Source organism: Chiloscyllium plagiosum, unplaced genomic scaffold (assembly GCF_037043375.1).
Source record: "Chiloscyllium plagiosum isolate Xiang-an unplaced genomic scaffold, Cpla_swu_hap1 HiC_scaffold_3, whole genome shotgun sequence".
NCBI classification, from domain to species: Eukaryota; Metazoa; Chordata; class Chondrichthyes; order Orectolobiformes; family Hemiscylliidae; genus Chiloscyllium; species Chiloscyllium plagiosum.
In genome coordinates, this window is record NW_028270141.1 from 153,457,036 (window position 1) to 153,474,355 (window position 17,320).

Genomic DNA, 17,320 nt, shown 5'->3' on the forward strand with positions numbered 1-17,320 from the left:
CTGTACCCATCAATCCATCGCCTACAGGCCTTCATACCTTTTATGGTCTACCCACCACATAATACCTCCCCTTTGTATCCAAACTCTCACATTATGCAGTATAAGGCAGAAGATGGAATGGGGGTGGAGGGTTGATTTTCAGACTGGAGGCCTGTCACCATAGGGATCAGTTCTGGGTTCTCCTTTTTGTTTATCATTTACGTAAATGAGTTGGATGAGAATATAGCATGGTTAGTAAGCTTGTGGATCCTATCAAAATTGGTGGAATAGTGGACGGTGAAAGGTTTTCTAAAGTTACAAAGGGATCTTGATCAAATGGGTCAATGGATTGAAAAATGAAAGATGGAATTCAATCTAGGTAAATGCAAGTTGTTGCATTCTGGTACAAAAAACAAGGGGCTTATACAATTAATGATAGGGCCTTGGGTAGTGCTATAGAACAGAGGGACCTAGGGGTGCAGGTACACAATTCTTTTAAGTTTGTGTCACAAATAGATAAGGTAGTTAAAAAAAAAGCACATGGCATGCTTGCCTTCACTGCTCAGTCCATTGAGTACGGGAGTTAGGAAGCCATGTTAAGGTAAAGCCTCTTCTGGAATACCATGTACAGTTCTGGTCACCCAGTTCTAGGAAGGATATTAAGCTGGAGAGGGTTCAGAAGAGATTTACCAGGATGTTGGTTGGTGTGGAAGGTTTGAGTTATAAGGAAAGGCTAGAAAGGCTGGGACTTTTTCACTGGAGGATAGGAGGTTGAAAAGAGACCTTATAAAAGTCTATAAAATAATGAGGAGTATAGATAGAGTTAATGGTAGTTATCTTTTCCCAGGGATGGGGGATTTCAAAATGGGGGTGAGAGGAGAAAGATTTAAAAAAGACATGAGGGGCAATTTTTTTTCCATAGAGGTTCGTGTGTGGAATGAATTTCCTCAGGAACCGGTGGACGTGGGTGCAATTCTAACGTTTGAAAGACATTTGGATAAGTACATGAATAGGAAAGGTTTGGAGGGATATGGGTCCCACCTGCCTGCCAGGATCAGGCAGATGGGACTAGTTTAGTTTGGGATTATGTTTGGCATGGGCTGGTTGGACTAAAGGGTCTGTTTCCATGCTATATGACTCTAAGTATACCTCAAGCATGCTGACAGAAAATAAAGTTACCTATCTTGGATCATCTCAGTACGGAAAAAAAATCACTCTTGATAGAACAAAACTAATCATTTGAATTTGTTTGAACTAAGCCCTCATGAAAGTAGTTAACTTTACTGGATAATTCCTTATAAAAACAAACATTTCAATTAAGTGATTCAAACACAAAAGTGAATAGGCACTTCCACTGGAATTTATTAAATGACTGCTCGATGGGCATTCCAGAAGTGTGATGTTCAGTGGCATTTGCATAATATTGAGCACCGATTGTGATACTCAGATACTGAAGCAGTCCATGTACAAGTGAAACAAAACTTGAACAATATCCAAGCTTGTGCTGACAAGTGGCAAGTTATATTAGAATTTAATCACCGCCCATTGATGTTCAATGGCATTACTATTGTGAATCCACTCCACCCAACATCAACATTTTGAGGTTACCATTGACAAATAACTGAACTTGATCAAACACTTAATTACTGTGGCTATAAGAACAGTTCAAAGATTAGGAATTCTTTGGCATGAAGCTCACCTCTTGTTTCTCTAAAGATTGTCCACTAACCACAACGTACAGGTCAGGTGTGAGATGAAATACTGCTTACTTGCCTGGTGAGAGCAGCTCAAAACATCCTCAAATAACCTGCTGCCATCCATAGAACATCGGACATTACAAGCAGTATAGGCCCTTTGGCCCTTAATGTTGTGCCAACCTATGAAACCAATCTGAAGCCCATCTAACCTACACTATTCCATTATCATCCATATGTTTAAATGCCCTTAAAGTCTACTACTGTTGCAGGCTGGGCATTCCACACCCTTACTACTCTCTGAGTAAAGAACCTATCTCTGACATCTGTCCTATATCCATCACCCCTCAAATTAAAGCTTTGTCCTCTTGTGCTAGTCATCATCATCTAAGGAAAAAGCTAATCATCATCATCCTATCTAATCCTCTGATCATCTTGTATGTCTCTATTAAGTCACCTCTCAACACTTCTCTCTAATGAAAACAGCCACAAGTCCCTCAGCCTTTCCTCATAAGACCCTTCCTCCATACCAGGCAACATCCTGGTAAATCTCCTCTGCATCATCTCCAATGCTTCCATATCCCTCCTATAATGCAGCCACCAGAACGGAATGCAATAGTCCCAAGTGCAGCCGCACCAGAATTTTGTACAGCTGCAATGTGACCTCATGGCTCCGATACTCAATCCCTCTACCAATAAAAGCTAACATATCATATGCCATCTTAACAACCCTATCAACCTGGGTGGCAACTTTCAGGGATCTAAGTACATGGACACCGAGATCTCTCTGCTCATCCACACTACCAAGACTCTTACCATTAGCCCAATACTCTGTTCCTGTTACTCCTTCCAAAGTGAATCACCTCATACTTTTCTGCATTAAACTCCGTTTGCCACCTCTCAGCTCAGCTTTGCAGCTTATCTATGTCTCTCTGTAGTGTGCAACATTCTTCAGCATTATCCACAATTCCACTGACCTTAGTGTCATCCGCAAATTTGCAAACCCATCCTCTACGCCCCCATCCAGGTCATTTATAAAATGAAAAAAAGCAGTGGACCCAAAACAGATCCTTGCAGTACACCACTAGTAAATGAATTCCAGGGTGAACGTTTCCCATCTGTTCTCTGTTTCCTTACAACTAGGAGAAAGTGAGGACTGCAGATGCTGGAGATCAGAGCTGAAAATGTGTTGCTGGAAAAGCGCAGCAGATCAGGCAGGAGAATCGACATTTCAGGCATGAGCCCTTCTTCAGTTCCTGAAGAAGGGCTCATGCCCGAAATGTCGATTTTCTTGCTCCTTGGATGCTGCCTGACCTGCTGCGCTTTTCCAGCAACATATTTTCAGTATACTTCCATCCCATCATGGTCACTGGGCAAAACTCCTGGAACTTCAGTCTTAACAGCACAAGTTTGTCCTTATAACTCAAACACTGTCACTGTTGACTGAAAAAACTGCCTCCTTGAATGAAATTAGAAATGTCAATAAATGAGGCCCACATTGTGCAAGTCAATGAGTCAGTGAAAATATGAGGGAGAAAATGAACCTTTTATTTCTGACATGGTAGTAGGATACTTCATAACCATAACATGATTTTACCTATGGCTTCACATATCATCAGACAACAATTTTACTATTGTACTGTCATCAGCCTACAGAGGAAAATTACGTGGTTTTGACAAATGGTTGTCTGCTGAATAAAAGCATGATCATGCAAGGCTCTGTTTGATTATCAATGTCTTTTTCCATTTGTTCTCAGGATATGATCATCACTGGCTAGACCAGTATTTACTGCTCTTCGCACTCTGAGTGCTTTGGACTTATATTGGTGTTTCCAGCATACCTCTGTCAGCTCTTCTACTCATGTAATAAAGAATATGTGCAATAATATTAAATTAATATTATTGTTATTAATAATATTAAATTAATACTCATTCAGAATGCTATTAAATATTCCTCCAGATGTATTTTTACAAATTTAGCATTAATTCATTCTGAATTCTGTTAGCTCAAGGTAAATACTCACAGCTTTGACCTGCATTTTGTTGAAAGAATACCTAAGAGTGTCAGATCCTTCTGCTTCCTCCTTTGAAATTTCAACTTGATACTTATTCAGGATTGTATATGCTTCCTGTATGAAAACAAATAATGAAACAAACTTAAATAAAATCTAGTTTTGTTAGAATTTGTACATGTGCTGATGATAAACAATATCAAACATCAGATTAAATGAAATTATTAATTATCTAGCAACTACAAAATGAGAAGCTGGATTGGAAAAATTAATTAATATAGACTAAGCATTATTTGCTCCCATTTCTGAAATTCTGCCAACACATGACACAATAATAACGTTGCTGTTGAATAATCACGGCAAACAATTTCTATCAATTAGTAGTCAAGGTGACTGAGGGATTAAAATTCTCTTATCAGTATCATTGGTTCCTTTGTTGTTTATCTCTCAGTCACCCTGACTACTGATTGATTGAAATTGCTTGCCACATTCAGTCAACAGCAAATGGTAAAGTTAGCTGGTTTCTTTATACCAGAAAGCATTTATGCCCTTGTAAGATTGGGCCTTCTGATTTGGTCAGTGGTCAGGGACAGGTGGGTGTGACTTGAGTGAGCTAATGAGGGGACACAGAGGGCAGGAGTGTCAGCCACTGTATTTATCCAATAGGTTTAAGATTCTCTCAGCCTGCTTGAATGATAGCAGAGGTGGCACAGTGACCATGAGACTGGCAAGACATAGTTGTGGTAAAGAATACATTCATAGTCGGTGATGTTTGTGAGGGGAACTGACACCATTCATTGCAGCAAACAGTGACGTCCAGATAGCTGTGTTGCCAGCCTGGTGTCACAATTTAGGACATGTGCTTAGGGCTGGAAAGAAGCTTTCAGGGTGAAGGGAGAATCTAGTGGCTGTGGACTGTTTTGCTACTAATGACAAAAGGGAAACAAGAGAAAAGGTTCTGCATAAACTGCAAGAGAAGATACACACTAAGTTAAAAAGCAGAACCTCAAAAATAATAATTTCTTGCTGTATACCTGAGCCACAAGCTAAATGGCATGAGATAAATAAGATCAAATAAATGATATGATGATTCAAATGCTGGTGTGGGAGAAGTGGACTCTGGTGCATGTAACACCAGCACTCGTATTGGAGAAATTGAGATCTGTACCTATGGATTAATCAGGAGGAAGATATTAGACCATGACAGCTAAGAATGTAAAAATTATAACAAAAGTTTCCACAGGCATTTGAAAAGGAAAACACTAAGCAAAATGTATGAAGGTCCTCTGGAAAGTGAAGTTGGGGAGTTAATAGATAAGAAGGAAAAGTTGGATAAAATGAACAAATATTTTGCTAATATAGAGGATACACTAAAAAATCTATTAATAGTTGTAAATTGGTGGTGGCAGAGAGAGAAGAACTTAGCAAAACTATAATTGTGAGGAAAGTGATATTTAAGCAAACTGCAGGAGTTGCAATAGATCAGTTCTTTAGTTTCTGGTGGACTTCATCCTCAGGCATAAAAAAGGGTGTTAATGAAGTAGTCGATGCATTGATGCTAATTTTCCAAAATTCCCTAAGTTCAGAAAATGTTCTATCAGACTGGAAAGTAGTAAATAAAACAAAAAAACATGAACAACCATAATTCAAGAGGGAGGTAGGAAAAAGTAAGAACCCAAAGACCAGTTTAATGTCTGATATGGGGAAGGTGCTATAGTCTTGCATTAAAGTGATCACAGCTGCATACTTAGAAAAAATTATGGTAATTGGAAAGAGTCAGCATAGTTTTGTCAAGGTGAAATTGGAGTTCGATGAAGGAGTAACATGCACTAGTAATAAAGGGAACCTGCAGGCATGCTTTATTTGGATTGTAAGATAGCATTTGATAAGTTGCCACATCAAAAGTTTTGGTAGAAAATTACAGCTTTTGCTGTAGGCCACATATTAGTTTGGATAGAAGACTGACTGCTGGCAGCAAAACAAAGTATGTTTAAATGGGACTTTGTCTGATTGACAGGATGTTCCGAGTGAAGTCCTGCAGCGGTCTGTGCTGGCTTTCAACTTTTCTACAATTTACAACAATGACTTTGACAAGGGGAGCAAAAGCATGGTAGATACATTTGCAAGATGGGTACAGAAATATGATGTGAAGGATACATAAGGAAGTTGTAGATCGATATAGACACCCGAATGAGAGGGCAGATGGAGTACAATGAGGCATCGGAAAATATATTAGCAAGGTGAATACAAGGCAGAGTATTGACTAAATGGAGATCAAGCACTGTATTGAAGGTGCATAAGGATTTAAGTATTCTGGTGCATGAGCCACAAAAGGTTTTATTCAGGTACAGTACACAATCCGATGAAGGGCTTTTGCCCGAAACGTCGATTTTCCTGCTCCTCGGATGCTGCCTGACCTGCTGTGCTTTTCCAGCACCACTCTAATCTAAACACAATCAAGAAGGCTAATCGGATGATAATCTTTATTATGAGAGGAATTGAACATAAAAAGGTATGCTATTCTTCAATTATACAGGATATTGATGAGACCACATGTCAAATACTATGTGTAGTTTTAGTGTCCTTAATTAAGGAAGGATGTAAATGCATGGTCAGTGGTTCAGGGAAGGTTTACTAGATTTGTGCCTTGAATGCGTAGATTGCCGTACAAAGAAAGATTGGACATGCTGGGCTTGTTTCTACTGAAGTTTAAAAGAATGACAGATGAGTTGACTGAATTTTATCCTGAAGTGTATAAGATTCTAAATAGGCTTGATGAAGTGGAACTGGAAAATACATTTCCTCTTCTGGGTGAGTTGTTGCGATGTCACCATAGTCTTACCAGACAATAGGGGGTGCTCTCTTAATAGAGAGAAGTAATTAGTAGTGATTTAACCTGAGGGCCACCAGACCTCAGGCAAGGGAACATGTTGAGAAAGAAGAGTCCTTCATGGTAACCTCAAACCAGTGATGGGAATTGAACCCATGCTGTTGACATCACACTCCTTTACAAACCAACAATCTGGCCAACTGAGCTAAACCCTCTGGGGAATGAGGTAATGCAAGTTTTAAAATAAATGCTTGGCCTTTTAGGACAGCAATAAGGAGAACATTTTTCCTCTTAAATGGTTGTGTAATTATTTAAGATTGAGCAGATTCAAAGGGCTGAATAACCTAACTTCTACTATAATTTGTAACATCATACACTAATATGTTTGGATCTTTGCATGATAATGATCCACTACCAGAATGCAATGAGATGGATCCCTTGATCCTGATCATCCTAAGCAGCTAACTGACAATGTCCATAGCCCTGGACTAAACTGATTGTGGTGGCACTCCTTGACTGACAAATCTGTTTATTTTGTACACTCACAGTCATGGGTGTTGCTTGTTGATCTTAATTCCTATCCCTAGTTACCCTTGAGAAGGTGATGGAGAGCTGTTTTCTTGAACTACTGCAGTCCATTTGGTGTAGGTACACCACAATGAAAAGGATTTCTTGGATTTTGACTCAGCAACACTGAAAGAATGGTTATATATTTCCAATTCTAGATGTAAGGTGGTTTATTGTCAGTCACTTGTGGGACATGAGCATTGTTGGTTGGACCAGCATTTTAATGTCCATCCTTGAGCTGCCTTCTTGAACTACTGCAGTCCATGTGTTGTAGGTAGATCCATAATCCCATTAGGAATGGAGTTCTAGGATTTTGACTCAATATCACTTAAGGAGTGGTGACATTGCCTGCCATTCATGACTGTGCCTTGCAAGCTGATGTGCTCAGGTAAGGCAAAGGGCAGTGGGGTATGCTTCCTTATCAGCACTTCCCGGTGCTCGGACCTAGTGACCTTGGCAAGCCATTGTTCCCCAGACCTAGAACACCTTACAGTAAAATGCCATCCCTACTATCTTCCACATGAATTCACCTCCACCACCCTAACAGCAGTATACATACTACCCCATGCAGATGTGGAGAATGCCTGAGGCATGATTTATGCCAGCACAAACACCCTAGAGACAAAATTCCCCATGGCCCTATTCATTGTGGGTGGTGACTTAAACCAAGCCAACTTCAAGAGGGTGCTGCCAAAGTACCACCAACATACCTCTTGCCCCATCAGAGGACCAAACATCCTGGACCACTGCTACACAACCACCAAAGATGACTACTGCTCCATCTTTGCCCACACTTCAGAAAAATCTGATCACAACGCTGTGTTCCTCCTCCCAGCTTACAAACTGAAATGTGAGTACCTTCACAAAAGAAAGTACAATGTTTGTACGAGGTTGTGGAAGACTATCTCTGGGACTGCTTGGAATTGGTGGACTGGACCATTAAGTACTAGGTGATAAACCTAGACAGGTACGCCACCACCATCACGGATTTCATTAGCAAATGTGTGGAGTACTAAGTACTTAAGAAGTCAATCTGGGTGTTCCCCAACTGTAAATCTTGGATGAACCTGGAAATCCACTCCTTAATGAGGGCCAGGCATGCAACATTCAAGTCAGATTATCCGATCAATACAAGAAATCTAGTTATGACCTCTGCAAATCCATCAGAGATGCCAAAAGGCAGTACTGGATCAGGTTAGAGGCCCCTACCTATCAAACAGACCCATCCACCCATGGCAAGGCCTGAACAACATAAAGGAATACAAAATGAAATAGAACAAGATAGCAGACAAAGACACATCCCTCCCTGATGGACTCAATGCTTTCTATGCTTGGTTTGAGCAGAATGCTAATGGCATGGTATCACCACATGGACACACATGTTCCCTCAGTCACCGCTGCATTCGTCAGATTGGTCTTCCTGGGAATCTACCCAAGGAAAGCGATCGGCCTGAACAGTGTCCTCAGTTGAGCGCTCAGATTCTGCATGGATCAACTGGAGGAAGTATTCACCCATATCCTCAACCTCTCCTTCCTGCAAGCTGTAGTCTCCACCTGCTTTAAACAGACCACAATCATCTCCGTACTTAAGAAAGTAAATACAATGTGTCTTAATGACTAATGCCCAGTGGCTCTGACTTCACTAACAATGAAGTGCCTTGAGAGGCTGATCATAGCCCACATCAACTCCAGTCTCCCAGCCAGCCTCGATTCCCTACAATTTGCCTACGGGCCTAACGATGCATAGTGATGCCATGTCCCTAGCGCTACATTCATCTCTAGAGCTTTGGACAATAAGGACAGCTGCGTCAGACTCCTGCTCATTGATTACAGCTCCGCCTTCTACATCATTATCCCCTCCTGACTGATCTGAAAACTCCATGACTTTGGTTACCACTCTACCCTCTGCAACTGGATCCTCAGCTTTCTGACCCCCAGACTGCAATCCGTGAAGATAGGTGACTGCACTTCCTCCACAAAAACACTCAACACTGGAGCCTCCCAAGGATGTGTTCTCAGCCTCCTACTGTACTCCCTGTACCCACGACTGTGTTGTCAAATTTCAAATGAATGCCATCTTTTTTTGCTGACGACACCACCACACTAAGACGAATATCTAACAATGATGAGTCAAAATATTTGGTCCCTTGAACATACTCCACCACTCAACTGGATCATGGCTGATCTGAAACTCCATACTTCCACTTCCCTGCCCTTTCCCCATAAACGGGAGCAATTGTTCCAGGAAAAGAATAAGGACATTGAGATTGTGATTGAGGGAGTTATTTTTGTGAATGACAGAGCTCAGGTGGACCAGGGGCTACAAGGCAGACAGACTTTATTTATTCCAGTAGATGCCATTTAGGTGCAGAAGATCATCGAGGAGTGTCAAGGTCAAGATTTTTTGGGTGTGAACTGCAGCCATGTATTTCCTTTGTGTTTTTATTTGTTGACTACAAATACAAACCTATTGCTTGGTATGCTTGCCTTTATTGGTCAGTGCATTGAGTATAGGAGGTGGGAGGTCATGCTGTGGCTGTACAAGACTTTGGTGAGGCCACTTTTGGAATACTGTATGCAATTCTGGTCTCTCCGTTATGAAAGGATGTTATGAAACTTCAAAGGGTTCAGAAAAGATTTACAAGGATGTTGCTAGGGTTGGAGGGTTTTAGCTCTAGGTAGAGGCTGAATAGACTAGGGCTATTTCGCATGAGTATTGGAGGTTGCAACTTATAAAGGTTTATACAATCACGAGCGGCATGGGTAGGGTGAATAGACAAGGTATTTATCCCACGGTAGGGGAGTCCAAAGATAGAGAGCATAGGTTTTAAGATAAGAGGGGCAAGATTTAAAAGGGACCTGAGGGGCAACTTTTTTACACAGAGGATGGTGTGTGTAGAGAATGAGTTGCCAGAGGGATGTGGTACAATTACAACATTTAAAAGGCATCTGGAAAGGTGTATGAATAGGAAGGGTTTAGAGGGATATGGGCTGAATGCCAGCAAATGGGACTAGATTATAAATGGGACGAGTTTGACCGAATAGTCTGTTTCTGTACTGTATACCCCTATGACTCTATGTGGGACTTCTCTGAACGCTTGCCTGTATGTGATGTTCCCTTGCTGGACAATGACTAAGTGTGGATGACCACAGCATTGGGGACAGAGTGTTGTTGATTCCCAGAGGGTCTTTAAATATTATGTCTCTAAGGACAGGTAAAGTGTGCGGCATGGTGGTCAGACAGCGACTAAGGTGAAAGAACAGGGTTGTATGCAAGAATGAATGCCTGCCATAGGGCCATGTAAGTGGTTGGTGAGTTTTGATCATTGCATTCAGCAAGATACAGTTCATTCAATTTTTACTGGTCCCACCTCCCCCCAGAACTGGTCCCAATGTTCCAGGAATCTGAAACTCTCCCCTGCCTTGCACTGTCTTTCCAGCCATATAGTCAATTGATATAACCTGCTATTAACTAGCATGTGACACTTGGATTAATTCTGAGGTCACTACCTTTAAAGTCTTACTTTTTAACCTGCTTCCTAGCTTCCTATATTCGACTTTTAGGACCTCATCTTATTTATATCAATGTCACTGGTCTGGATTTGTCATAGGACCACTGGCTGTTCACCCATGTCCTCCAGGATACATCGTTCACCCGAGCACCAGAGAAGTAATAATATAATCCTGGAGTCTCATTCATGGCTACAGAAACGCTATTGCCCTTAAAACTGAATCTCCTCTCCCCAGCAGGAGAACCAACCATGGTGCAACAAATTTGACTGTTATTGGTTTTCACTGAGAGGTCATTCCCCCCCAAGTAGTACACAAAGCAATGCATGTTTTGTAGGGTTTCTGCATTGCCTGCCTAAGTCCTCTTACTCTGCCTGATGGTCACCCACTCTCTTTCTGTCTGTGGAGTCTTTGCCTTCAGTGTGACCACCTCTCTGTTCATGGTATGCACGATATTCTCAGCATCACAGATGTTTCATGGTGTTCCCAGCTGCTTCTCCAACTTCAAAACTCAGGCTTCCAGAAGCTGCAGGTGGAAACACTTCCTGTGCACATGCTGGAAATGTGACTGGCTTCCCATATAGAGCAGGAGGAACAAACTACTTCTTTAAGCTCTCCTGCTATGACTTAGCTATTTAGATTAAATCTTTAAAGGGCTCTTATAATCAAACAATATCATTTATTTCAGGGCCCTTTTCCCCTTGACCTTGTTAAAATAGAATTACGAACTATGTACCACAAAATAAGGACTTTACAAACTGTAAGCAACAATAGTAGTATGAATACTCACCGCCTGTACTCACCCCCTCAGCAGCTTCCATTTGCCAATGTCACTTTTCAATCCTGATGTTACCTGAGGAGCTCTGCCTCTGGATTTAGTGAAGGCAATGCCATGGTGGTGCTTTGAAAGTTTTCCTGTTGCTTTGCTCAGCTGCACCTTGTCAGGTTTACTCAGTCTCTGACCTCTGGTGCTCTGCACTGTAAGAGTACGTGAAGATTGCTTTTCTCCTTATGCCCCAAATTCCCTCAGACTTTTAGAACAGAAGCAGTAACTGATCAGAGAAAAGGAGATCATGTTGTTTCTGTCTCTCTGTGCTATCTAGTGTTGACACACAGGCACGAAGCTTACCAAGATGATGCAGGTCACCAATACAACATCCCTTGACCCTGCTCCTGCCTCAGGTTTGTCTGTTGCTGAAACTATCATCTCTGTCTCTGTTACCTATAGACTGAGTCCAAAGCACTTCTGAGTGGCCTTTCATCTTCCGATCATCATATACTTTAGCTCATCCTGCAATCAATGACTTAACTCACAAGTCTTGTTCACCCATCAGTCTGCCATGCGCACTGTCCTACATTTGCATTAATATGAGCAACAACTCCATTTTATAATTATGCCCCCTTTCAAATTCCTCCCTATCTCTGTATAAGCCTCTCTCTGACTATAATGGAACCTTTTACTGTCTCAGATCTTCCATCCAAATAGAACTAACCATGCAGCAACAAATAAAACTATACTCATTCTAAAGATAATAGGCTCTTTGTGATTGTTATTGTAAAGTTAAAACCCTTTCATTTCAGCTTTTCATACCATTGCACTAAATTGTCATGAAAATTCAATCTACCGACTTGAGGCACCACTGACAGTCTGAGGCAGTCACAGGTTGAAAAGGATTGTTTCTTTAGGCCCTTCTTGCAAATAAATCATATTTCAATTCTGTCAAGTCTTGCATATGAGGTGTGAGCTTCATATATTACAACCCTCTATTGTGCAAATGCACTCTGCTTTTACAGTCTTATGACCACCATGTGATATTCTATGAGAAACAATTCTCCCTTACATTTATAGATTGTTCAGTAGTTGCACCTCATCTCCCACATCACCCCTTTATTATCCTTACATCTCAATGAAGGCAAGTGCTCAGTCTACCCCATTTCTACTTTCTTGTCCTCACATTTTAAGACTGTCCTGTGATACCACATGATATGGGCAACACAGTGGCTCGATGGTTAGCACCGCTGCCCCACAATGTCAGGGACCTGGGTTTGATTCCAGCCTCGGGGGACTGTCTGTGAGGAGTTTGCATAATCTCCCCATGTCTGTGTGGGTTTACTCTGGGTGCTCTGGTTTCCTCACAATCCAAAGGTGTGCAGGTTAAGTGAATTGGCCGTGCTAAATTGCCCATAGTGTACAGGGATGTGTAGGCTAGGCGCATTCATCAAGGGAAATGTAGGTGAATGGGTCTGGTTGGGATGGTCTTCAGAGGTTCGTTGTGGACTTGTTGGGCTGATTGCCCTGTTTCCACACTGTAGGGATTCTATGATGCCACGTTATTGCATTTACTTATGTCCAGGGAAACAGGCTTCACAAAATTAATTAATTTATTCATTTACCAGAAGAAATCACATCAGTGACTAAATAAAATACCTGTCATATTATTGCAAAGCAACATTTTACTCCTCTAAAATGATTTTCCTTTTCCATTTTTTTTCTATTGTCACAGTCTATTGCATTTCCTCAAATTGAGATATATGAGTGCCTTGCTACAGATTTCTCAGTCTCTTTGACTTGCTGGGAAAATTGATGGATTTACTTTAGAACCAAGTCTTATATGATATCATAAATCTATATTTCTTAATGTAATGTGACAACCAAGAAAAACCAACTGAGTGAGCACGGAGTAACGCTGAAGACAATGGGAAGGAATTGGACAAAGTCTATAATGAGGCAAAAGTGAGGACTGCAGAATCTGGAAATCAGAATCTAGATTAGAGTGGTGCTGGAAAAGCACAGCCAGTCAGGCAGCATCCGAGGAGCGGGAAAATCGACTTTTCGGGGCTCAGTGGTTAGCACTGCTGCCTCACAGCGCCAGAGACCTGGGTTCAATTCTCACCTCGGGCAACTGTCTGTGTGAAGTTTGCACGTTCTCCCTATGTCTGCGTGGGTTTCCTCTGGGTGCTCCAGTTTCCTCCCACAGTCAAAAGATGTGCAGGGTTAGGTTAATTGGCCATGCTAAATTGGCCGTAGTGTTAGGTACATTAGTCAGAGGGGAATGGGACTGGGTGGGTTGCTCTTCGGAGTGTCGGTGTGGACCTGTTGGGCTGAAGGGCCTGTTTCCACACTGTAGGGAATCTAACCTAATCTAAAAGCCCTTCATTACCAATCTAATCTATACCCCAAGGTCTATAATGAGTCTCAAAATTGAAAATTGACATTAATACCCTTTTAGTTACCATCTAGGGAAAGGCAGGAAGCCATGACTTTAGTGAATGGCAGAGGTGAGGGAGAGATTAAATCGGGTAGCTGAGTTAGCTCAACAGCAGCTGAAGAGGGCACAGCATAGAATGAAGCAGGTGGCAGATAAAAGCTCTGAAATTCGGACATTTTCCTGTGAGGATTGACGCATTGTTACCAGTGGTAGGGATCCCTTCAAAGCCAGGTTTAGTAGTCCCTGTCAAATTGAGAAAAAGTTCAGACAGGTAAACTATCTGGTAAAAATGCTAGATAGGAAAAAAACTGTATCGGGTATGCCATGTGAATGTGTTGAAACCTTATTATAATAGAGAAGAAACTGGAGAAACAGGTGTTAGTTATTGCCCTGCACAGTGAGGAATTAAATCCAGTTGTTGTGAAGTTTCATGAGCCTCAAAAAACATTAAACAATGAGCAGGTCCTTGAGAAGTGGGATAGGTTAGTAAACTATCTGTCTCAGGAGCAAAGAACCCAATTGAAACGTTTGTTACAGCACTATGAGGACATATAAGATGGGGAGGACTAATACTATTGTACATGATGAGGAAGTAGGGAATGCTGTTCCGATAAAACAACATATAAGTCCCTCAATCTCGGTATTGTGTATGAGTCTGATTTTGTTACAGCATTGTGTATGAGTCTGATAGTCCACACAAAATCATTGAGTCCCGTCAGGTTTGGGAACTAACACGATTGGCGAACTCCACTCTCTCTGACTTGGTTCAATGATATCTTTGTTGAGCATCGCATCCACTTCCTTCTGGCTTTGAAAGGATTAAGCCTGGACAGACACAATGCTGCATTCCCTACTTCCTCATTGTTTAATGTTTTTTGAGGTACATGAAACTTCACAACAACTGGATTTGATTCCTCACTCTGTAAGGCAGTAACTAACACCTGTTTCTCCAGTTCCTTCTCTATTATAATTTCTCAATGGCCTTCATCTTTGTGTTCCTTGGAGTCAACCTTCCATGACCGATGTCATATCCTAAGAATGTCACCTCTGTCTTGGCGAATTATTTTCTTTAAGTTTATTAGCAGTTTTGCTTCTCTTAATCGTTCAAAGAGTCCGGCCACTGGCACCATATGTGTATTGGAAAATTGAAAATATGTAACATTTAGCTATGAAATGGATACCTGTGTTTTGGTTGCTGTTTTGATAATTCGAATTTAACCAATCAGTTTAAATTATGCCTAAGGATATGAAAACCCAATCAAGTTTAGATTTATTGTTTTGTCAACATTGAACTCATGAGATGATCCAATGTTGTGGATATAAAAATGTGGACATTTTGAAAATTGCAGACAGAACAACTGCCATCAAGAGAGACACAAGAAAGTAGGAAACACTCTACCAGAAGTACCTTTTCATATGAAACATATTCACAGTAAAAAAAAGTTCACCCAGGGAGATCTTCAGCTCGAAGAAGAAATGAAAAGATAGTCGCTGTGTGGTTTTGAAATTAAGTTGATGTAATTTTATTAAGTGGCTTATTGGAACAGCATATTGTTATAGAGTTGGAAACAGATAATCAGCAGTTAAGAGAAAGGGAGCTTAGAGTTGCGAGTAGTTGAAGTTTAATGTTAAAAAAAAAAAATTCTTTCAATAGTGGAATTTGGGAGTTCTCTGTCCCTCATATTTTAATAGATTATGAGGCAAGATGAGCTTTTCTGGGTGTTTAGTTTAATTAACAGAAGGGTACACCGCTTATTTTTGGACTGCGCATATGCTCCCTCTTTCACCTACTCCCTGTTTCAGCAAACTCCAGTAATGCTCCAATGCAACAAAACAGCACTCCAGTGCAAATTCTCCTCCTAACAAGTATTTTTGTGCATGAATCACCTTGTCTGTTCCCACAACCATTCCAGACCTGTTGATGTTCTGTTCACTACATTGTTCCTAAGTGCTACTTTAGAGAAAAATATTCCACGCATTTCTTTAGGTTCAGCACTGTTTCTGAATCCTGAAATTTCTCTGCACACTTTTCAGAAATTTGTCCTCCTCTATTTCCATTACAAATTACTTTGCCAATCTATATCAGGATAACTGAAGTTCCTATCAGTATTTTTTGCATTTCTCTTTAATGTTCTTCAAAATCTATTTCTTTATCTTCATAGCACGTTACTAAATGCTCATTAGAGCAACAAAAGCATTTAACAGTTTGTACTTGGAGTGTATCTTCAACAATTACAATCGTAACAACTTGCAGTTGCATAATATCTTTAACATTGCAAAAATATTCCAAGGTGCTAAGGTGATTGGTAGACTAATTTAAGACTGAGCCATAAAGAGCCAATAGCTATTCAGATCACTAATCAAAAACATCTTCAAAGTAAGTTTAACTTTTCACCTATTTTCTAATCAACCTCTTTAGAGATGTTATTACACACCTCTGGAACAAGTGAGCCTTGAACCTGAGCTTCTCAGTCCAGGAGTACATAGAACATAGAACAGTATAGCACAGAACAGGCCCTACAGCCCATGATGTTGTGCCGACCATTGAGCCTCATTTAAGGTAAATCTAATGTACGAACCCTCAAATTTCTGTGACCATATGCATGTCCAGCAGTCTTTTAAATATCCCCAATGACCTCGCTTCCACAACTGCTGCTAGCAACGCATTCCATGCTCTCACAACTCTCTGCGTAAAAAACCCACCTCTGACATCCCCTCTATACTTTCCGCCAAACAGCTTTAAACAATGACTCCTCATGTTAACAATTTCTGCCGTGGGAAAAAGTCTCAGTCCATCAACTCTATCTATGCCTCTCATTATCTTGTACACCTCAATTAGGTCCCCTCTCTTTCTCCTTTTTTCCAAAGAAAAATGTCCGAGCTCAGTCAACCTCTCTTCGTAAGATAAGCCCTCCATTCCATGCAGCATCCTGGTAAACCTCCTCTGAACCCTCTCCAAAGCATCCACATCTTTCCTATAATAGGGCGACCAGAACTGGACACAGTATTCCAAGTGCGGTCTAACCAAAGTTTTATAGAGCTGCAACAAGATCTCACGGCTCTTAAACTCAATCCCCCTGTTAATGAAAGCCAAAATACCATATGCTTTCTTAACAACCCTGTCCACTTGGGTGGCAATTTTAAGGGATCTATGTACCTGCACACCAAGATCCCGCTGTTCCTCCACACTGCCAAGAATCCTGTCTTTAATCCTGTACTCAACTTTCAGGTTCGACCTTCCAAAATGCATCACTTCGCATTTATCCAGGTTGAACTCCATCTGCCACCTCTCAGCCCATCTCTGCATCCTGTCAATGTCCCACTGCAGCCTACAACAGTCCTCTATACTGTCAACGACACCTCCAACCTTTGTATCATCTACAAACTTGCTGACCCATCCTTCAATCTCCTCATCCAAGTCATTAATAAAGATTATAAAGAGTAGAGGCCCAAGAACAGAGCCCTGTGGAACACCACTCACCACTGACTTCCAGGCAGAATACTTTCCTTCCACTACCA

General features: G+C 41.1%; 1 protein-coding gene across 1 annotated transcript in view; it reads right to left on the minus strand.

Annotated features, from left to right (window-relative positions):
- LOC122540179 (dynein axonemal heavy chain 8-like) overlaps window positions 1–17,320 on the minus strand; it is a 1,258,818-nt gene that overhangs the window by 638,005 nt on the left and 603,493 nt on the right. Inside the window, exon 29 of the mRNA XM_087976819.1 lies at window positions 3,698–3,802. Coding sequence (XP_087832945.1) covers window positions 3,698–3,802 — 105 coding nt within the window. The remainder of the gene's footprint in view (window positions 1–3,697; window positions 3,803–17,320) is intronic.